The sequence below is a fragment of the Gymnogyps californianus genome, chromosome 28 (assembly GCF_018139145.2).
Source record: "Gymnogyps californianus isolate 813 chromosome 28, ASM1813914v2, whole genome shotgun sequence".
In the NCBI taxonomy this organism is placed as follows: Eukaryota; Metazoa; Chordata; class Aves; order Accipitriformes; family Cathartidae; genus Gymnogyps; species Gymnogyps californianus.
In genome coordinates, this window is record NC_059498.1 from 1989852 (window position 1) to 2012579 (window position 22728).

At 42.8% G+C, this 22728-nt stretch overlaps 1 protein-coding gene across 5 annotated transcripts; it reads right to left on the reverse strand.

Moving 5' to 3' along the window:
- Nucleotides 1–3571: 3571 nt before the first annotated feature.
- On the reverse strand, nucleotides 3572–19974 carry GOSR2 (golgi SNAP receptor complex member 2). Of its 5 annotated transcripts, none has more exons than XM_050911803.1 (6): nucleotides 19936–19974; nucleotides 17044–17108; nucleotides 14092–14197; nucleotides 12993–13125; nucleotides 10016–10156; nucleotides 3572–6872 (listed from the first exon to the last, which is right to left on the reverse strand). In XM_050911803.1, the coding sequence occupies exons 1-6, from the start codon at nucleotides 19962–19964 to the stop codon at nucleotides 6711–6713; spliced, it is 636 nt and encodes a 211-aa protein (XP_050767760.1). In that variant the 5' UTR covers nucleotides 19965–19974; the 3' UTR covers nucleotides 3572–6710. The 5 variants fall into 5 exon arrangements, with proteins under 5 accessions (XP_050767760.1, XP_050767759.1, XP_050767761.1 ...); XM_050911802.1 differs by having other exon boundaries at nucleotides 14092–14200; XM_050911804.1 differs by lacking the exon at nucleotides 19936–19974 and adding an exon at nucleotides 19552–19742 and having other exon boundaries at nucleotides 14092–14200.
- Nucleotides 19975–22728: the final 2754 nt, after the last annotated feature.

Genomic DNA, 22728 nt, shown 5'->3' on the forward strand with positions numbered 1-22728 from the left:
CAGTGGTATAGTGCTGGAAAAACACGCTCCCCTGTCGCTCCCTCCCCCAGTAGTTCAGACTGTGCTCTTTCCTCAGTGCTGTCTTCAGCTAATTGGGATTTGGTGTAGTCGTATTTGTTCCCAGCCGATACCCAGGAGACCAGCACTGTACAGTGTCCCCTCATCAAAGGGGGCAGGAATCCTTGCTACTGTGAATAAGCAGCTTTGAATCTGATCAGTTAAATCCTGCTTAGTCACTCTTGTAACCTAATCATCACACATAAATACAGGGTCCTGAACTATATTGGCTCCTACCCAGTGCAAAAGGGAAGAGGGTGAGAGAAACAGAGGGAAGAAGGAAGACTTCCCATCATGGGGGTGTTTACAAGCAAACATAAAGTGCTGGAGGTGGGAGAGAAAGGAACAGATCTACCTGGTGGGGCAAGGAAACACCAGCTGCAAAAATGCCCCTTCACACTTGTTCTGGAAGGTGAACAAGCTCCTAGTATTGTTTTGCCTTTGGAGTTCAGTGTCCAGCTCCTTTGTCAGTGCTGTGGTCAGGAAGGCTGGACGAGAAGAGCTGGGTGGTGGTGGGGACTAGGCTGTCCAGGGACTCCCTCCAGACTACAGCCTTTGTGTTCTAGGTATACCCCTCACTTTGCAGCAGTTGTTCAGCCTGAGTTACACTGATTAGTTGCATGTGGTGTTTCCTTTAACTCCCCAGGGAACCACCTCCTGCTTCTGAACTTCAGGTTCCAGCAGGCGAGACTGCCTGGGGTTACTGAAGGCGGCACAAAGTCTCCTTTTTCTGGCAGATCAGGCTCTGGCCCCAGATCTCAACTTTACAAGCAAAGCACATTTAAGAAGTCATTTCCCCTTTCCTGGCTTTTAGTCCAGGTTATAACTCATAAAACCAAAAGCATGGTTTCAGCCTGGAGATCATTTACAAGTGCTGGCTCAGCAACAGGCTGGAAATCAAAGCAGTGTCTGCCTGGGCTGACCACACAGCTGCAGAGCTGAGCATATTTCTTTTGAAGCGTGAGCCAAACCATGCAGACGAGGTGTCTCTTTATGCAGCCCTGACATGCATGTGCCAGAGCAGGTAGACTGAAACAGCGCATTCGCCTCCTATCCAGTGTCCGGGAAGGACCTTCTGACAGAGTTCCCATTATTACTATGTTACTATGTCCAGCACAACTGATTTCTCTGACAATATACTTGCCCTGTATAGGCAAAGTCTGATGATATCATTTGAAGTCTAGCCGGGTTGTCATTTCTTCTGCCCATTTCCAGAACGTTGATATGACTTACTGCTCTTCTCTGGTCCCCTGTCACTGTTTTATTCCCCTCTCTTTTGCTCTTGGCTTTTCACCTCCCTAAATCAAGTTATGAAGATAACCAAGAGTGGTAGAACAAGAGCCAAATGATTGCCTAGGGAAGGAAGAGGGCAGATTGCTGCCAAGAATCCACCCAGGACTGCAGCAGCGAGTGCTTGCTGGATACACGGAGGGCTGGGGGAGGCGGGGGGCTGTGTACAGGGAAAGTCTTCAGCACCTGCAGGCCTTGGGCAAGACAAAACAGAGCAAGGCAGGAGCACCCTCTGCAGAGCAACCATCAAAATTGTTATACTTACACAGTGTTACTGTGAAAACATGATACCATCACCTTTGGATTATGTTATAGCTCATGAAGAGAAATTGGTCTTCTACAGTTGAGACATTCAATATTGTCGCTATAGTCATGAGTAGTGTTACCATTGTTTTTGTTTTATGCTAAAGGAGGTGTTGATTTTTAACACATAACCGTTGTAATCATGCATTATAGGGTTAACATTTGGAAACAGTGTAGGCATACATATTAAGCTTTGGTTACTAGACAAGTATAAACATCCTCTAGTACTTATCTGTACTACTTTCCTTCTAAATTAATTCTGTCCCACCCAATCATAATGTCTTATTATTCATTATCTCTCCCTCCAATCTGCATATACGTTAGCCACATTTCACTCTGTTTTTAACTGCTAAAATACTGGCTGCACTTAGTCTCTTTGTTCCAAAACTTGTACCTCTCTGTTTTATACCCTCCTAGATTTCTTTTACACATGTAGTCACACCTTAAAGCATGCTGCTGACGCAACAATACTATTTCTAGTCTTGAGCTGCTGCTTATCATATTGAAGTCCTTCAGGGGACCACCCTAGAAGATAAACTGTGAAGACCTGTCTCAGCAGACTGCCAAAGGCTGATCTGATCTATGTATCTAGTTTATACCTACACCACTGGATGACTTTTTAACTTTTTGCATTCTTTGCTGGATATTTTCTGATTTAGTGTTTTGTAGCTGTGGGCACCTTGAATTACTGCAAAGCAAAACATAATTGCAGGAGAAAGATAATCTAACCCTTTGATCTCACATTTTAAATCCACAATCTCTTTATCAACAGCCACATTTTGCCCTCCAAGTTCTTCCTTTGCTATCCTTAATTAGAACCTAGAAAGAAGGTTGAGCAGGACACCGGGACTCCAGCCCCCACCACCTGCATCATTAGCAGGTAGAGGGCAGAAGAGAGGAAGGTCTGGCCCCTCTCCAGTGCCAAAGAGGGAGCAGGCAGAGCACGCCGAGGTCCTGGGTGTCTTCCCTGCAGCATAGCTCCCACCTGCACCCAGCTCCCCGCTGCCCCCACACTCCTGTTCCACCACCCAGCCAGCAGAGTCCACCACCACCATTTCTACCACCCTTCTGAGCCACCACCAGTTCCAGGGCCATACAAGCCTGCTGTGTCACCACCAGTCTCACCAGTGAGATCCATCACTGGGAGCGCCTGGTCTGGAGCCAGCACACACACTCTCCCACACCTTCCAACCCCACGGTGCGGTGGGACCCACTTCCTACTGAAAGACACAGACTGGGCTACTCCATAGCATCCCTGCAACCCTCTCCCTGCTGGTGCCTTCTCCTCTGCAGAACCCTCCTCCTCTCTCCATCCATTCTCAGTGAACTGGGAAGAAAAGCCACCCCATTTCCCATCTCCTTTCTCCTCATTGCACACTTTCTCCCACAGCATGCAGGACTTCCCTGGTTTATGCCTCCCTGTGTGTTTCCATCTGGCTCCACACTCCCCCGCTTCACAGAAGCCTGAAGAGACAGTCCTCTCCCCTTGTGGCACTGCTTCCCCCTCAGGTGGGGCATCTGCCACCGCATACCTTCCTGTGTGGGCAAACAGTGGGAGGGACTGCAGGAGGAAAGACCATCACCCAGCTGCCACCTGCAGTGTCCCCTTCCCTTTGGCTGGTGGCTTTGGTTCCTTTTGCTATCAATGCATTTGTGCAAGCCCCCCTTATCCCTCACTAGTTTCAATGCCAGCTGAGCTTTGGCTTTGACCCTTGAGTAACATCTATCCATCCTGTGCGGTAGCTGACCCCTGCTTCTGCTTTCTGTGAACTTCCTTTTCACATCTGAGCTCAGGCAGGGGTTCCCCATTTGGCCCAGCCAGCCTTCTGCCTTACCTGCCTCAATATTTAGAGTATTGGAATTTGTCCAGCTTGTTTAAGTATTTGGGCACCTTACATGTTAGTTAAGGTAAAAAACTTCATTTTGGTTGAAAAATCTTTATTCACATAACACGTCACATGAATCACATCATGTCCCACCCTTGCCCCTTTATGTATAAAATACTGGTAGAAAGTTTTGTTCCAGAGGCAAGTTAATTTCCACAGTGTCCTCTCGTGAGAGAGCAGTTCATCCAACAGCTAGAACGCTTGCTGTGCCACAGAAGTTCAGAAGCTAAGCAGCTCTGTTGAAGGAAATGTAGTCTTCAGTAAGAAAGGAAACTTTACAGACAGCTGTAGCAGCAATATGTGTAAAGCCACCAGGGTTTCAGCTCTGTCTCATTTCATGTTAGCAGGGATCTTGATCCTACCTGTGCTCCTGCTGTGGCACACTGTAATGACAGAGGCTTTGAGGGTTTTACACTAACCATCTGAGATAGCACAGATGCTCTTGTAAGTCATTTTGGACTTAACATGTAGTACAAATTTGTCTGAAGTTACACGTCAAATCCAGTTACCTAAGTGGTTCCTTCAGGCCCCACATCTCACCTTTAGACATCATGAATAGCAAGGACACTTGGCTTACAAAAGGGAAATTAGCCTACACAAGAACAAGGAGACTCTAAAAGGGCATAATAAGTGAACAGAGAAACGCGTATTAAAATGCTAAGCTGGTCTCAAAAACAGAAAAAACATCCAGTTCCAATTATTTTATGGCTCCTACCACAAGCCAAAAAAGGAAACAAATTGGCTAGAGTTCCACCTTGGTATAAGACAAATCCTGCTACACCAGGTCACAACTATATAAACTTTAAACATTCTCAAATGACATCCTTTAAACACTAAACGATAAAGTTGTAAAATCAAGGTGGAATTGGACCAGTTTATCGGAACAGAAAAAGATTTGCCAGGGATGCCTTACAAGGTGCCCATCTGATCTCACAGAATATGATCTCGCAAGTGCATGGTATGCTAAATCTATCAGATTTCATATTTAAAATAAATTTCAGGTAAATTTAGATTTAAGATTTAAAGATACAGTAAGACAGATGATCTATCACTGCAGACTTCCTCTTTTCCTTTTAATTCCCTAGCCCCTCGGGCTCAAATGAAAACCGGTCTGCTAATGAGTTTCCTTGGGACAGCAGACTGAACACAAAGAGCACGAAACATCTCAGAAGCATCAAACACATTGAGAATCACAAAACGGACAGCCAGAAGGCGGGCAGCACACAGGATATTCAACAAGCATTGAGGCTTTCCTGCTTTCTTCTGCTGAACCATCTGATAGGATTATCCAGGCACTGACAGCATCTTGGCCTCCACTCTTGTGTCTGCAGTGCAGCCAGCTAGCGCTCTGAGTGCCGACTCCTCTCTTGCCCCGGGTTCCAAGTATGAAGCTGACTGGCCTGTGACAGCTGATCAAATTGGGTACTCTCATCTGGGCTGTAAAGCTATGCCACAGCACACAGGTCAGTCAATACTTTAGTTATGCAACTGTAAACAAGCACAGCTAAAGCCTGTTTCATTTGCCCATATTAACTGAAATTCATTTTTTACAGTTATTAATACCATTTCTCCGAGTTTGCAACAGGCTACATAATAAAAGCAAAGCTTATTGCAGCAAAGATAGAATGCAGAACTTGTAATCTGTTACTAATTAAGAGACCCACAACCATTCCAGACAGAAAAAAAATGAAGGAATTGCCAGCATTATGCCACATCATCTGAATATGACACTTCTGCGCCACTGCCAGACATCTGGAAATGCTCCAGACTTGTACACAAATTGGGATGGGAATGCATCTGAAGGCTGATTGAAATGGATGACGCCCAAAATCTTAGGATGGCCGTTCTAACAGAGCCCCCACAGTCTGCAGGGAAAGGAGTACCATATTTAAACAAGGAGGCATTTCATAACTGTGAATGTTTAAATGTGGATAGATATCTACAACCAAGGAGATACGTCTAAGTTGGCTATCATCTCTGTGAGATGATACGTATGAGAATGTCTTTCACAGTAATTTTGCAGGTACAAAGGATAACGCAAAGAACACCCTTCCCAAGGATGCGGGATGTTTACCATCCCAAGGCACATAACTTCAGGAAACTCTTCTGATGACAACTGATTTTAAGGGAAAGGTCTGTTGCCCGGATCCCACTGTTATTCTGAATGTAAAGAACAGCAGAGAGAGCCAATTCCAGCTCTGTGAACATAAAAATCACAAATCTGAATCTGAGCACAGCGAGGACTTGCCTGCTTCACTGGTTCAAAAAATACCAGCTACAGAGCACAAAACCCCAACCAACCACCTCAGAAAATGAATACAACTCACCAAAACGTGATGTGCAACTACCATGAAAAATGTCAGTCTTACGGTTTTTGGAGGCTGGATTTGGTACTAGGCATGGTAAGCTAACACAGGCTTGATGTGCATCTGACCGAAAGCAGGCAGGAGTACAGCATTCAGCTTCCACTGGGAAGCAGCGGGGCATAAAAAGGTACCAAAACATACCTCAGATAAGATGAGAAGCATTTCAGCCTAAAATAGGAAGATTTGTGCTGGTTAATACTGTACGTGTAAACAAAAAAGTTAGCTGAGGTTATAACCGTGCTTTAAGACCCTTCCCCACAAATCCTTCTCCCTCCAAGCAAAACGGTGAGTTTGCAGATGGGAACCCTTCACTTCCCACCTCTTTTTGCACACCTACTCTGCAGGAGCGTGCCCACAATGTGCAATTCTCCTCAGTGGCATTCTTTCATTGCAAAATACAGTGATCACGGTCACTTCTAGCTAGCACAGGAAAGGCTCACTACATCTTATGCTCTGCCTTTGCATGCTCTTATCCCTATCTACCCAAAAGGACACTCCTACCTTGCAATACAGCTGGGCAAAATTTTCCGCTTCTGCTTCCTATTTAACCAGATTCTTAAACTTGCAGACAATAAGGTGAGAGCAGTAAAGGCTAGGGTTATTTTTATAGGGCCATTCTCAACTACAGCATCCCCAGAAAAATTTGTTTCCCTACGTGCTTTCCACATGACATGTGTCTGAGCGTGATTTGTAAACTCTGAAGTTCACAGGAGGGGCTCATCCAAAGCAGCACTCAGAGGAAAGTACAGTTTGGAGGACAGTTCATCTTGCTCCAAAAGACAATCTCCTCTGGCAATAGTTCAGTAGCTCAGGTCAGATACTGCACGACGAGAAACATAATTACACAAGTTAAAATCATTCCCCCAATCATGAAGTATTTATCTTGAAAGGCTCGCTTCTCAATCAGCCGCATTACTGTATTGGATAAGCCCAACATGTTGGCAACATCCAGGATCTTCTTGTGAGTACCCTAGGAATAAAAAGACAGCAAAAAACCAATTAATCTCATGGTCCAACACTTCTTACTCCACAGTCCAAGAATATTTCATCATGGGTGGCAAGTGATGAATTCTGATCAAGGGAACTTGCTATCAGCCAACAGTTCCTAGAATTTAAGAGGAGATGGCCACAGGACCCTGGAAATAGCTGGATGATGAGACTAATTAATTCACACACATGAACAGGAATATGGTTAAAGATACAAAACAATCTGTCCAGACAGAGACATCATAAAGAGTGGCTCAGAGAAAATGCACTCCCTACGGAGGCAGTAAGAGTTTTTCTGGTCCTTTTTCAGACACACAGTCTAGTAAGAGCTTGAAGCTTCTTGATCAGACAACCTTTCTTGCAGAACTTCCCTCCTGCTGAAGTACAGTTCATACCAACAAGAGATTGAAAAGGAGGTCCAGAAACTTGTAAGGCTAATGGTAGAGTGCAATGAAAAGGCATATAAAAGTGTAATTAATGCAATTTCAAGAAATACTTCCGGAGAAAAGCACTGAACAAAGACTGCTAGCAGGTGTACCGCAGGCAGGCCCACACCTCAGTTTTGTTTCACTGCTGAAGCAGTTGGTATTATTAAGAATGTTACTACCACATCAGCAGTAAGCACATGACAGATAAACACAGTGAGCTGCAGAACTGGAGGTACCAGGAAATGAGCTGGGGGAGTCACTGCTGCACTGCAGCAGGAATACTCCTACTTTATTTCAGGGCAACAGTCAAAGGAAACTGTATGAAATACAGGCACATAGATGTGCTCTGGGCACAGCTCAGAGCTGGATATTGTCCCATCTGGGAAGACGGGAGAGAACTCACGGCTACAGTCACGAGGGTACAGGTGGGTGAGAAGGACCTTTCTAGATAAGCTAGACAAATGGGTAACACCGATGGGCAGGCAGAGATGTTGCACTGAGCACCACAGCTCAGCTCACAGCATGCCATCAAGAGAGACGCTGGCCAGGGCCAGCCTCCATCACACCTATGTGTGCACAAAGATGGGTACTGCTAGAAAGTAGCCTTGTCACGCCATGGAAATTATAATGAACCTAGTCTCTCAAAATGACTTCCAGGTCCAAGTCCTTAACAGAACACCGTGCTTCAGAAAGCTGTAAGACTTAAGTTATTTCTTCTCTGAGCAAGGTCAATAGCACAGATTCCCATCACAATGCTCTACTACCATGCTTTAACTTTAAAATAAAAACTCTAGCTTCTGTTCTTACAGTCCACTGTATCTTTGGTCTCAGAAGAATAAAAAGGTGAAATTTGGGAATTGTTTTGAATATAGACCTGACTTAAGATCAGAAAAGCTGAGGACAGAATTTTTATCAACTATATTAGACATACATGCACAAACAGTTTCTCAATCCATAAAATATACAGATTTGCAATACCAAATTAGATAATCAGTTTCTTCTGTAGAAGTCTGTGTAGGTATTCAGGCCCTTTGCTGAAATCAGGTTATGTCTGTGCTAGTAAAACATAATCACATTTTTCACCTTCTTTTTATATACCTCACATTAAACCCCTGGGTACTACGCTTTCAAGTTCAGCACTTTTCATGTCTCTGCAGCAATCTTTTCACAGTACTTCAGAACAAAAGAAAACCTTGCTTGGAGAAGAGAAACCAAATATGAAGCTTTAAAATGAAAGCAAACAATAGGAAGGTGAAGACTCTTCAATTCTTGCAGTCCATGGAACAGTGGAATTGTACAACTAGAACAGTTAAAGCCTTGTGACAATTTGGGAATACTTGGTTCATACCTGTCTATTTATATCCAATACCCAAGAAGTTACATAGAATAACATGCTTCCAAATAAACCCATTTATCTCTGTAAGTTGTCTCTATGCTAGCTGCTTCTCCCAGATCTGTAAACGGGCAACAAAGTCTTTGATAGTGTAAGAAAAGCTATGCTAAGGGGAAAAGGAATATGAACAGATGTCTCCTCATCTGTGAGTGAGAAGAAATATCCCCCTGAAAAGATAAGAACGTGATGCTCCCAGAAGAACAGACTAGCAGCAGCAAGTGGGCAGAGCCACACTAACAACTACTATTACAGTTCTGACCTGAAGTATGCTTGACTTGCTACAAGTTGGCAGCTGAGACAAGGCATGCTTACGTTTGCAGAAGGCCTGTCATGATCTAATAGAAATCCAGGCACGTTACTGCAATCTAACAAGGAAAAGAACTGCCTATGCACTTTACGGGCGAGACCCATATGTGTGTACAGTTCAGCTATCTGTATGTAAGCTGGCTAGACTGCCTTTATAGCCAGTGAAACCCTAGTCTATGCAATCCATGGAGCTTAAGGTGTGATTCATCTGACCAAATGTAGGGGTTTATGTTAGCCATTAAAAATGCCTAAATCCTCTGGCAGATACATCCCAAAACAAAGCAGTATCACAAAGCAGACAACAATAGTTATCCCCATCAGAAGATGAATAGAACGGAGATAGGGATTTCCCCACGTTTTTCAGAAATCCAGCTTTCCCCCAACACACACTTCTTATTAAAAAGCTTTTTGTATCTTTGAGCTATTTGCTCAAAATTTAACATCACTTTGAACAGTCTTTAAAATAAAAGACAAATATTTCTTCTTAAGAGACATGAAGAAATACAGCTGTTGTTAACAGTATTCAGGGAAGGATGTATTGTTGAGGTGCATTAGACATGAGAGAGTATTATCTTTATCACTAAACACAAGTACTTTACACCAGCTTTGTGGTTGCTCTGAGTGATGTTCATCTGAATCAACATCTGTGTGTGAGCTAGCCATTACTTCCCATTCTTCACTTGAACAAAAAAACCTCAACCAAACAAACAAAAAAAACCCATAAGGGAACAAAACATAACATTCAGCACTCCAGATACTAACTACCATGCAGGTGAAGACTGCTAGGCCATCCAGCCACAAAAAGAGCTTAAAGATGTTCCTAATAAGATGATAAAATGTGAAGATTTCAGGTTTAGTTAAAATGGAGTTTGGGCCTTTCCCAGCATTCGCAGCTTGAAGCAGTGTACGGAAACAAACTCATGTATTTATTTTACTTAGCCTGGTCATCATAAACAGAGAAAAACGTGGGGTCTTTCTGGTAAAAAATGATGCCCCCACCTTTAATGTCACTCTCTGGTCCCTCAGCCCCTGAAGGATGTTGGTCCCACTGCCAATAAGATCATCCATGCCACGATGGGCATTCTGGAGGGATTCATTAAACTGTAATGTTTCGTCGATCGGTATGGTGGTGTCAGAGTCCTGTAGGGGAAATGCAGGGTCTTGGTTACCTTGCCTGCTGACTCATACTGCCCACACATAGTTAGATCCAGAAAAAGAACATGCAGAAACAAATGTGGCAAAAACTTGACAGGACTTGAAGGATTATGTTTTAAACATTTTTTCGTAAGGATATTAAATACAACATTAATATTTGAGTGAAAAAAGTAACTTAGAGAAGCCTACAGGAAGCAAGCCAAAAGGCAAAGTTGATCAGCTGTTCAACTGCAATTAGATCTCGAAGGATAAAAAGTCAGATTAAAAGCAGAGAATTTTTTATAATCTCAGTTTGTGATATACGTAGGAAAGAGTATTACAAGAGAGAACATCAAAACTAACAGGTGTTTAACAAGGAGTCATTTGATCATTGCAAATGAAAGACTTTTGAAAGATTTAGTATCACATTTCTAAGCGACAAAGGCCTGCAAAACACAGTGTCTGGGAGATGACATTCTATAAATCTACAACATGGTGCAGATTTCTGATAGTGAGGGCAAACAGACATGAACCTAGTTCCCTGAAGGTCTGACTCACTCAACACCCAGTGCCTTTTCTAAAAAAAAAAAAAATTTAAACGTTTTTCCACAAAAGATGCATTAGCTCAACTAGAAACTATGAATCTTGAAATGGAAAAAACTGGATAAAATTCTGTAATCTGGATTGCACAAGAGGTCAGAGGATGTGATCACTTTTGTCTTTCCAAGGCCTCCAATTTAATCTTCTCTGGACACCATTCCATCGAGAGAGTCAAGATAATAGCTCATCATTCCCACATGGTTTTATGAACAGGAATCATGATATTGGTAAGAGGTAAGTGTGGCAGCACTGGCTTACCTGCTTCCACGTACTCAGAACAAGAACTACCAACATGCGGAATTCATATTTAGGGCAGAAGATGGTTAATACCCTACATCTGACTGTTGGCTGTAGGTTACATGCATGTAACAATACCAAACTTGCTCTGAGTAGATTCTGGTGATTACTGTATAAAAAACCAATGTTAATATGGGAATGACATGTACGATCCAGTGTTGGATGTGGTACTGCCTAGGCAGGTGTTCTGCTTGCTGTAAAAGAATGAAGAATAAAGGACAGAGCTGTTAGCAGTTGCAGGGTCAAAGTTACTAGATGAAGAAGCTGTGACAGCATACACATCTCTTTGATCAAATGTTAATGAAGCACTAAGGTTGAAACAAGTGTCTTGTCTTACATGAGTCTGCAGAGCAGAAGCACTCGGATTTGCATCTGAATGGCTATTATTTCAGATATTTATCAAACTTCAGATCATTTCCTATATGAGGAGCTTGTAGGGGTTTTTTTATACACCACAAGGCAGCAAGAAAAATATTGAAGTAGATTTTTTACTCTCCTCACAGGGAGACTAGATGGCATCATATCTTTCATTTGCTGTTAGTGGTTTTCTCCAGAATGGTCCAATGGAAGGCTTTAAAGATAAAGACCATGTTTATCTTCAAATTAAGCAAAATGCTTAAAAACTGCTACAGCTTTCAAAAGCTGTTATGTATGTTACAGTGATTTATTCAGGATGCTTACACGCTCAGCTGACATTTCTATTTAATAGAATAGGGTAGTATATAAATAGAAACCGTGTAAACTTCTAACCAAAACAGACAGGCCAATAACTGACAAATAAATTATCATTTTCCTATTAAAGGGTCATTCTACTTTAAAAGTCACATTTTTGTAATGAGTTAAAAGAAATACAAAATAATCATACTTTTTTTTTTTTCATCTTGAGACACCTTTCAACATCTAAAGGAGAAAAAAAAACAGTTCGCCATTTATTTTGCATTTGTAAGCCTGCTACTGCTCTTCAAGACTGTTCCACTTATGTGTTTTATTTCTGGAAAACTTCTCCATATTTGCCGAGGAACACCACAGTGTTTTGAAAACCAATCAGGTTTCAAATTTCAGTGTTCCTTTCAAGTCTTGTTTATAATTTCAAAATAGCCAACAAAATGCTAGATGTCATCTTTATGTCAGGCTTTGAGAAGTGCATAGAACTTCCCAAATCTCAAGAAAACAGGACCACTCACATTCATTCTTCCTTGCCCTAGCAGTGAATGACAACACAGATAATGAATGTTAGGTTATATGCCTTTAACAACAAAACAAAACAAAAAAACCACCCAAAAACAAAAACAAAAAACCCACAAAAAACAAAACAAGAAAAAGTCTAGCTTTTGAGTTACAGAAAAGTGAAATCTGAAAGCCAACCTACATTATTCAGAGAAAAATTCCTCTAGGAATTTGCACTGGGAGGACTTAGCAGTGGAGGAACTAAGAATTAACAAGAACAGGTGGAAACACATTCCTGTTATTAAAAACTTTTGAATCATTCATAGGTAAAAAGCAAGGATTTTTTTCTCAGCTGTGTGATTTATATTTGGACAAATTAAAGCTTGCTGAAATCTACTAACAGCAGGGTGTATAAAAGCCAGACATTTTACAAATCTCAGGATTTGACAAAGACATCTGACACAAATCCAAGTAAAATGTATACTTTGGTACATACCTCATTCACCCTTTTGAAACTGCTATATAAAGTCAGGTAGAACTGCACTGGATAAAACAGGAGCAGCAGTTTCTGGAGTCTTCTACTACTGCCTCTTAATAGCCCAACTTTTCCTCATGAGAGCGCTGTACTTTTTCAACACGTATTGTTATTCTTTTCTATCTTTATTCCGTTTACATCTCACAGCAGCAATCTAACAGAGTCATGCCTACATCTTGCCTGAAACTTCTCTGAAAGACTACAGGTTCTAGAGCACAGAGATCTAAAACAAAGAATATTTACATTAGTAGTGAATGTACGTGCAAGCAACTCTTCTCGCTGTCGCTCCTGCTGCTCCCGGATGTAACGGCGATGTTGAAAGTTCCTCAGAGCTGTCTGCAGATGCTGAACATCATACTTCAGCTGGTCAACTCGGCTAGAAAGGATCAACAACAAGAAGACATTCCCAAGGATAAAAGTACCATTCTTTTCTGGTGTTTTTTATATGAACAGTGGAGCATTATAAATTAACAGTGACGAATAATAATGATGGGTTCTATCTAGAAGATAAAGGACGTTCAAAGTTAGGCCTGTATTCCAGACTTAGATCTTCCGTGCCTCGTTTTTCTACTAAACAGGTGGTTATTTAACTGGAGGCTAATGACAGAATGTGAAGCAGAATTCTTGAGCTGTCTTGGACATCCTATCCCATGACTAGTCTCTTCAGGAGTTATATATATATTCCTTATTTAACACAGATTTGGAAAGATGGTAGGATTTGAACAGTTTCTATTTTATGACCCTCATGCACATAAAACATGAAGCTTTCAAGTTTCATGAATTAGCACCATGTTCTTAAGTCTGAGTTTTTATTAAAAGGAGTTTAAAACATGAAATCTACCCCTAGTATCTACAAAGGCATTTTGGGACTAAATGTTAATAGTAGAGTTACAGAATAAATTAGAACAGAAGTCCTGAGGTCTCTGGTCCAGCCTCCTGCTCAAACCAGTGCTAACTTTAGAAACCTCCTTATTTTAGTCACCAACAGCTAGGAAAATGGTCCAGAGAAAATGACACCAACCGAAGTAATTTTACTCCTTACCTCCACAAATGCCATTAAAAGCAAATGCCATACAGAATAGAAATTTTTTTAAGCCTCAAAGTGCCATGTTCTGCTTGTCTCAGAACAGAGCCATGAATCCAGCTCCATCACCAGTCTGTGGTTAAATGCAGGAAAGTGATTTTGCCTCTGTGCCTCAATTTTGCTACTGCAGAGCACAGAGATAAGTTATGCGGAGTATAAAGGTTTCACTCAAATCGAAAGGCAAAGGGCTTCGATAAATTTAATGAAAATAATTACAAAGACTACAGTACGCTATCATAGCAAAGAAGGTGAACTTACAGTTTAGCATTCTGTCGCTTATTGGGAGGTTCTTTGCTGGACAGGATTTCCAGACGTTCCAAGTTGCTGAATATATTGTCTATTCTTGCCTGAATCTCATTTTCTACTACTGCAAGGAAATAAAAATGTGATTTGATTTGAATTAAAGAACTGCAATCTGAGTGAAGGTAAAAGCTCAAAAGCATTCAAACCAGTATTTAAAACCTGACAGATGCAAATCCTTACTGGATGAAAAAAAAATCAGATAACTGAGAACTATACGTATCATGAAAAGCCACTTCTTTAACTCAATAATTTGAGACTCTTGCCTTTCCCTCCTCCTCTGAGGAGGGAGCTAGGAAAGCCCCTGCTCTTTCAAGATATCTGAGCCTCCTTCCCTATCAGCTCCATGTATTGGGATTTAAAGCTCCTACATTCCCCCCTGCAGCCCCTTCCTGCTTCCTCAGCAGGATTTGCTCACACAAGCTAATAGCCAATATGATTCTCAATTTAAAGGTCAATTTAAACCGCTGAAGACTGTTAAACACAGAGTTAATATACATCATCCATACCTATAGCAGGGGAGATTGATAGAGCATGGGAAGGATTCTGAGTTGACAGGAATTGGCAGACTGGACAAACAGCTCAGAAAGGCATGGCCAAAACAGGGCTGAAGCCCTTGCAAGTGGGAAAACAAGGCCACAAAATAATTGCCTCTGTAATCATCTACATTGCAATTGGTTCTGATAATCTGCGTAGAAATAGCAGAGGGGCAATAGTACACAACGCAAACTCATACACTTGTACTTTAATGAAGTGGGAAACTGATACAACTGGGAAAAAGTCATATGCTTTCAGTTACTGTAGTCATTGTACAGCAAAACTCGGTGCAAGCCACAACCCCCTTCCTCATTTGACAACCACATTTTCTAACCATGTCACAATCCAGCATTTCACAACTTAAAGAATTGCACAGAAGGACGAAAGACAGGAGCACTATTAATCATCTGACATTCTTGTGTTTAAAGGTGAGCTGTAAGGCTGAAGGTAGGCACCCTCCAGCGCATGTCCACAGACTGATTATTAGAGGACAGAAGCACCGTCATGTCTGTGCAGCCATGAAGACAGTCCTGAAGGCCCAGACTGCCATGGTCAGACCCAGTATAAATAATCACCAAATCCTACAGACACCATTTGTTCTTATTATTTTGCATTTAGACTAAAGAGGTATACAGAAAAGTATTATTAACCAACTGCTAACTACTCCACAGGATTTCAGGACTTGCCAGAAAAATTGCATTCAGCAGAACCCAGAAAAGCAAACAGCACATACAGCTCCTCTTCTTTGCCCTTTGGTCTCACGCAATCAAAAAGTAACTAACTCACATATATAGACACAAATCAACCAAATTGTCCTAATTCATCTCTCCATCATTTAGTACAACTAAACTTAACAGAAGAGCAACCAGGAGAGCAGACAGACAATTACAACAGCTTTTGCTAGTCAAAACAACAGTATTACTATCTTGGTCATCTTATGCTTTTCTGAGCAAGAAGGGATTATTTGCCCAAAGTTGGAAAAGGAAAGCTGCAACAGAAAGTTTGAGTTCCTGGCTCCTATTCCTGCTCTTCAGCCAAAAGAGAATCCTTTTTCCCATAAATTCTGAAATACACACTAGCATCTAGAGCACATATCTGTATCTTTACATATATACAGAAACTATGTTCATTTATTGACTATGTAAGACGGTACATAATACTATCTCTTGAAATGGTCTCAAGTAGCAGAGGCAAGATGGCAAAGTATGCTAATTTTCAAGAGATTTGAAATCGCATCCAGTGAACAGCAGTCCGAGAAGTCTGGCATTGTACTAGAAGCAGTACAGCCACCACAAAAAACAGAACCAGTACACAAGTCATTATTTTTTGATAGGAAAGTTATCATAGCCCTTTCTACAGCAAAGTCATGCTTCACAAATGTATTTAGGGTAATAGAAGTCAGTCAACATGTGCATAAATGTATCCAGTCAACGCAGTGTTGTTTCATTTCAGAAGTTCCTGATGAAGCCCATAAGCGATTACTCATACAGGAATTAAGGCTTCAAACACAGGTCCAAAATACACTTGCCAATTCTGCACTGGGGTAAAAAGTCCTGCCACAATATATCACAGCATTTTATTACAGTCATTTTATTAGCACGGGGTTATAGTCCAAATTTACTGAAGCAATTTCAGACCTAGTTGTTCTACATATTTCTCATCAGCAGATGGAACTACAGGTTCTGACTCTGATGCAAGCAGGAACTATCAGAATCATCCTGCTCAAATTCCTGCACACCAAATCCCGGCATTTTCCCCAGAAATTGGACGAAGCATCTTCTGGGGAAGACTGCCAATTAGTGGATGCTTAAGGAATAGCAAAATAACAGGACAAATACATAATCACATTTCTCAGCTTTTTGAGCTTCTAACAAACTAGCCCGGTGATGTTCTAAATTTGCAGTTCTGTCCGCATTAATGTGTTCACTATACCTCCATGAATGCATCAGTGTGGGGTTTTTTAACCTGTTTATGCTGAAGGCCTCCACAGCATAACCTGACAATGAGTTCCAAAATCTAACAGCACTAAAAACTATCCGGCATTTCCATATCAAGACGCTGTAGAAGGATCCACAGTAAGCACTATTTGTCAATTAAAGAATTACAATAGGAAGATGATTTGAAGTAAATCCTTGTTCTGTCTTTTCCACTCTGTCCTCCATACAAAACATCACCTTACCGAAATCAAATAGTAAAATAATTTTAATGCATTCCAAATTGGTGATGTGTCTCACCAGTTGATCACAATGACTGAGGAGCCAAATTTGTTCCAATGATGACTGTAAATACAATGATAAAGCATACTAGGTAAAAGATGCAAGCTAAATCAAATCAGTACTGGAGTGGGACTTTTCTCACTGATTAATTACTTACAGTGTACTGACTCTTTGTCTGAAGTCTCCAGGCGCCCCATGTAAGATTGGACCTCATGGACTTGCCTATCAAAAGACAAAGAGTAAATTAACAGGACAAGTCGGTTAACAGCTATAAAGTCAAATCATTTTTCAATACCTCAATTTTCAGCTTCTTTTACTTAAAAGTACTTTTTAGAACAGAATAGGAATCAGCTACGTGCTATTCAGTGCAGACAGCCCATCACTGAACACAAAAAACCAACCCAATTCTTCAGTATGAAGAAAGCTGTGCTTTCACTTAATATGCATCTACAAAATAACTTTCAGTTTAAAAACAAATATCAAGGTGAAAGGGCTTTTATTTCTTCAAAGATTTCCAATCCAGTTCTAGCTCCCTTTTCATATTTATAACCCGAACTGGAGCTCTCCCCCGTGCCACACACCTGGCATGCTGAAAGCCATTAAGATCTACCTACTCCAAGACAACCATGGAGACAAGATTTCAGATTCACACTAGGAACGCACAAGTGGCGAGCATGGCAGAGGGAAGATCTGACTGGGAGAAGAGTTGGTACAAGTGAGACCTTAATAACAGATCTGCAGTGAAATACTACCTACGTACACCACTAAAGAGTGCTGATGAGACACCATACCTTTATGTCACTGCATAAATGGGTAGTACACATCTTCAACACTAAACACAGGTTTTGTCCCTTCCTTCTCAAAAAGAAAACAGAAGCACTGGCAAAGGCTCAGAGAAGGACAATAAAGATTATGAAAAGTACTGAACAGCTTTTATACAAGGAACAGTTGTTCAGTCTGGACTGGAGATGATAGTGGGGAGATATCCTAGAGCATAAATGGCACACGAGAAGGTGAATAAAGAATGATTTTCACTCTCTCACATGACATATGAATTACAGAGGCATCAAATAAAATTAAAAGCTTAAAATCAAAGAGAAGGAACTACTGTTGCTGGACAAGCAGTGGCAAAGGGAGAAAAAAAAAAAACAAAAAACCACAACACACTGATGGTTGTTAAATTCCTCTGTTTCAAGAAGCCCCCAAGCCCCACATTTCTGGGAGACTGGGACAATATTCAACAAAAGTATCACATGTTTGCCCATTTCTTGCTGCCTTTCCTAGAGATCTGCAGTTAGGCATGCTGAACATACACTGGGACACACAGGCCTTTGGCCATACTTGGTGTGAACAATCTCACAGCAGCTGGGATTCAGACTTCAAGAAATACACTTAAAAAGTAATAAAAATATCACGACCTTTTTTCAAAAAAATTTTAAGAGATCATAATATTGGTCACTTTAGTGACTCTTTTTCTGGTGTATGTACCATTTCATACCTACTGCACAAATGTTTATGAAGCCAGACCTCTGAAACAAACTTACCTCACAGAGTAATAAAATATTTACTCTTCAGTTATGAGATTTTTTTTAATAACTATCAGGGCTACCTTCCAAATCACGACACTGTGCTGCTAAAGAGATCATCAAGTATGTCATAAGTACCACATTACTTGGAATTAACTAGAGAACCAATTCAATATCCAGTATCTTGCAACCCATACTTGCTCTATAGTTTTGTTTTCAATCAGTTTCTCTAGGGCGCCCCAGACAGCTTGAGAGTCGCATTGCTCTTAAAATGCCTATTTAGAAAGCCAGGTGTAGGAGTCAAATCAGATCATGTGCAACTCGATCAGAAAAACTACTTCACGCTCACCAGGACCCTTCCCATGCCAGAAAACACAGTAAGTGTGGGGAAAAGGTGGGAAGAGAGTTAAAAATTCAGAGTATCCCCAGACTGACAAACTACAACAAAAACACAACTCAGTGACTACGATCCCCAGAGAAGTTGTGGATGCCCCATCCCTGGATGTGTCCAAGGTCAGGCTGGACGGAGCTTTGAGCGACCTGATCTAGTGATGGATGTCCCTGCCCATGGCAGGGGGTTGGACTGGATGATCTTTAAAGGTCCCTTCCAACCCAAACCATTCTGTGATCACAGAATAAGGTGATACAGAAATGGGAATAAAACAAGATTATTCCCCTTGTCAATAACAGTTACAATTATGGGTATGCATTTCTAGGTCAACAGCAGGATTTCCTGCTCCTCCTTACAGAGTCACTCATTATTCGATGAAAGTCTCTTACTTACCACACTACCTCCTTCAACAGAGCTCAACGAAGAAACCCATTACCACAGAAATTTGGAATATTTGGATTAACTGTCTCCTTTGGCCTCTTTTCCATCAGTTATTCCGTATCACACAGAGCTGCAAGATTTTTTGCCTTATTTTGCAATTTTCATACCACTTCTACCTCACCAGATTAGCATTATCTGTGAAACTGAGTGGTTTTTATCACCAAGGAGTCATACGTTTCTCAAGGTGGTTTAAATTGTGTCTGCTAGCCATCTGAAAACCCCTGCTGCCATAAAAATCCTACTAAATTAGTATGCCTTAAATGTATGTACGTTTAGTAAAACCGAATCACTTGTTTTCACTGAATACTTGCAATCCTGTGCTTTAAAATCCCGAGGCGAGCAGGCTTTGCTGGCGTTCGGACTGACGTGGCTAACAGCAGGCTGGGACTCCGGACAGACACACGGCCAGCCCGGAGGGACAGGCTTTTGCTTCCTTCGGCGGCTGAAACACAGTTCTCACGGCAACGCTCCGGGGTGGAAGACGAGAACTTTTATGAGAGAAAAGCTTCTAAGGCCGCTGGGAGCGCGCTGGGCCGCAGGCAGGGTGTCCGCCCTCAAACTCTTCCCCCGCACCCCCTCAGGCAGACCGCTACGGCCGGGCCGGGCCCGCGGGCCCGACCCCGGGCTGCCCGCGGGCCCTCGGGGGTTACGCCCCGCTACCGTGCCGCCCGCCCCCCGCCGCCTCACGCACTTGTTGGTCTGGTGGTAGAGCCCCTCCATGACGGCGGCGCGGCCCGCCCGGCTCCGCTCCACCGCCCACGTCGCCGCCGTCCACTTCCGGCCCCGCCGACTTCCGCTTCCGCCGGCCGCGGGAACCTCCCCCCCCTTCAGGCGCCTGCGCCGCTCGCAGCGCCAGGCGCGGCCGCCAGGGGGCGCTGCTTGATCGCGGTCCCGCCGCCGCCCGCCTGCGGGGCGTCGGGGCGGGCAGTGATGGGGGGGGGGGGTCTGTGTGCAGCGGTACATCCCAGCCTCGCAGTCTGGACTGGAAGAGTTCCATGCCTTGGTCCTGAGTCTGGCACCGGCCGGGTTTCCTTGGTGGCCAGGTGAAGCGGGCAGTTGTCCCCTGCTCGCCTTTCCCCCGTCTGTCCTCATTTGCCTCCACATCTCCTCGTCGTCGCCTCTTCCAGGCTCAAGACTGCCAGGAGAGAGGGGTCATCCGAGTGTGGGTGTCTGAAGTGCACCCAGACCATTCCATGACTCTGCCAGAGAAGGTGTGGATGCCTCCTCCGTGGAAGTGTTCAAGGCCAGGTTGGACGGGGCTTTGAGCAACCTGGTCTGGTGGAAGGTGTCCCTGTCCACAGCATGGGGTTTGGACTAGATGATCTTTAAACGTCCCTTCCAACCCAAACCAATCCATGAGTCTATCAGCTATCCACACTGCGAAATAGTTCCTTTAGATTCCCATCACAGTCAGTGAAGATGTTGTCAGCTAAGACAGCTTCCTTTGGTCATATGAACTGCATCCACTTCATAGGATCACAGAATGGTTTGGGTCAGAAGGGACCTTCAAAGGCCATCTAGTTCCAACCCCCTGCCATGGGCAGGGACACCTTCCACTAGATCAGGTTGCTCAAAGCCCCATCCAACCTGGCCTTGAACACTTCGAGGGATGGGGCATCCACAACTTTTCTGGGCAACCTGTGCCAGTGTCCCACCACCCTCAAAGTAAAGAATTTCTTCCTAGATCTAATCTAAATCTACCCTCTGTCAGTTTAAAACCGTTACCCCTCATCCTATCACTACACTCCCTGACAAAGAGTCCCTCCCCATCTTTCCTGTAGGCCCCCTTTAAGTACTGGAAGGCCACTGTAAGGTCCCCTCAGGGCCTCCTCTTCTCCAGGCTGAACAACACCAACACCCTCTCATCCTGTCCTCACAGGGGAGGTGCTCCAGCCCCCCGATCATCTTCGTGGCCTCCTCTGGACCCGCTCAAGCAGGTCCATGTCTTTCTCATGCTGAGGGCCCCAGAGCTGAACGCAGTACTCCCGGTGGGGTCTCTAGAAGTCAGGTCACCTCTAGAAGTCTAGGTGACTAGCACACGTGGAGATGCAGATACCGAGCAAGAAGTACATCTAGGCATCCCTTCTAAAATAGCTGTTCCAGCTCTTTGATCATCATTACCATCTGTCCTGGTTTCAGCTGGGATAGAGTTAATTTTCTTCCAAGTAGCTGGTACAGTGCTGTGTTTTGGATTTAGTGTGAGAATAATGTTGATAACACACTGATGTCTTAGTTGTTGCTAAGTGGCGCTTATCCTAAGTTAAGGACTTTTCAGTTTCCCATGCTCTGCCAGCAAGCAGGTGTGCAAGAAGCTGGGAGGGAGCACGGCCGGGGCAGCTGACCTGAACTAGCCAAAGGGGTATTCCATACCATGGAACGTCATGCCCAGTATATAAACAGGGGGGAGCTGGCCGGGAGGGGTGGATCGCTGCTCGGGCATCAGTCAGCGGGTGGTGAGCAATTGCATTGTGCATCACTTGTCTTTTCTTGGGTGTTATTTCTCTCTCTTTTTGTTATATTCCATTTCATTACATTTATTATTATAATAATATTTTATTATTATTATTGTTATTATTATTATAGTTTAGTTTAGTTTAGTTATTAAACCATTCTTACCTCAACCCATGAGGGTTTTTTTTCCAGTTCTCCTCCCCATCCCACTGGGAGTGGAAAGGAGTGAGCAAGCGGCTCCATGGTACCTAGTTGCTGGCTGGGGTTAAACCACAACACCATCTTCTCTGAACCTTGCCTACCTGTCCCATTCAGTCTTTCATTTTCATAGAACTACTTCAACTCCAAAGGCTTGTTCACAAGTGGTCATGGTCAGCTCAGGGCATCCATTGTGCAGATAGCTTTGTTTTCCTAATAATCCTGGGTTTTCCCCTTACCTTCAGATACACTAAATTCCTTACACCAGGTTATCACCCATTCATCATGTAACAGCAGGTTCCTCTGTCATTTTTCACAGGGCTGGCAGTTTAGGCCTTGCTCTGGGGTTGTATGAAAGACTGCTTTCAGTTAGCTCATCTGTACATAGTTGTTTTGACCAGATAATCAACCGCAGTTGAAGCCAGAACCCTTTCTTGTATGTGCTGGACTACAAAACCTGACGTGCTTTATGGTCGTAGTCTGCTGAGCCACCTGAACTCCTGCAATGTTTTAACTTATGGGAGAATCAAGGAGAAGGTGGATTATCAACAACAGGGTAGATATAGGCCAGTTAATCAGGGCACCAGGACATTAGAAATACAGATACAAAAATTGATTGATTAAAAAGCTAAAATTAGGACTACAACTCATTCTTGTCAGTGTACTTTAGTGGAAAATAGTTCTTGTCAAGAAACATAACTTCATGCTAATAAGAGCTTGATTGGGAAAAATTGGGAAAGACATGTATTTTGTAAAGCATTCAACTTAATACCACAATATCAGTCATTTAAAAATTAGTAGGAGTAGCTTCTGCCCTATGGACCAGGCAAGCACT

Coding starts and splice junctions, on each gene's coding strand:
- GOSR2 (XM_050911802.1), bottom strand. CDS start 19,964: ATGGAGGGGCTCTACCACCAGACCAACAA. Junction 10,157..12,992: donor CACGTACATTCACTACTAAT/GTAAATATTCTT, acceptor TTTCCCCTACAG/GACTCTGACACCACCATACC. Junction 6,873..10,015: donor ACCAGAGAGTGACATTAAAG/GTGGGGGCATCA, acceptor TTTTATTCCTAG/GGTACTCACAAGAAGATCCT.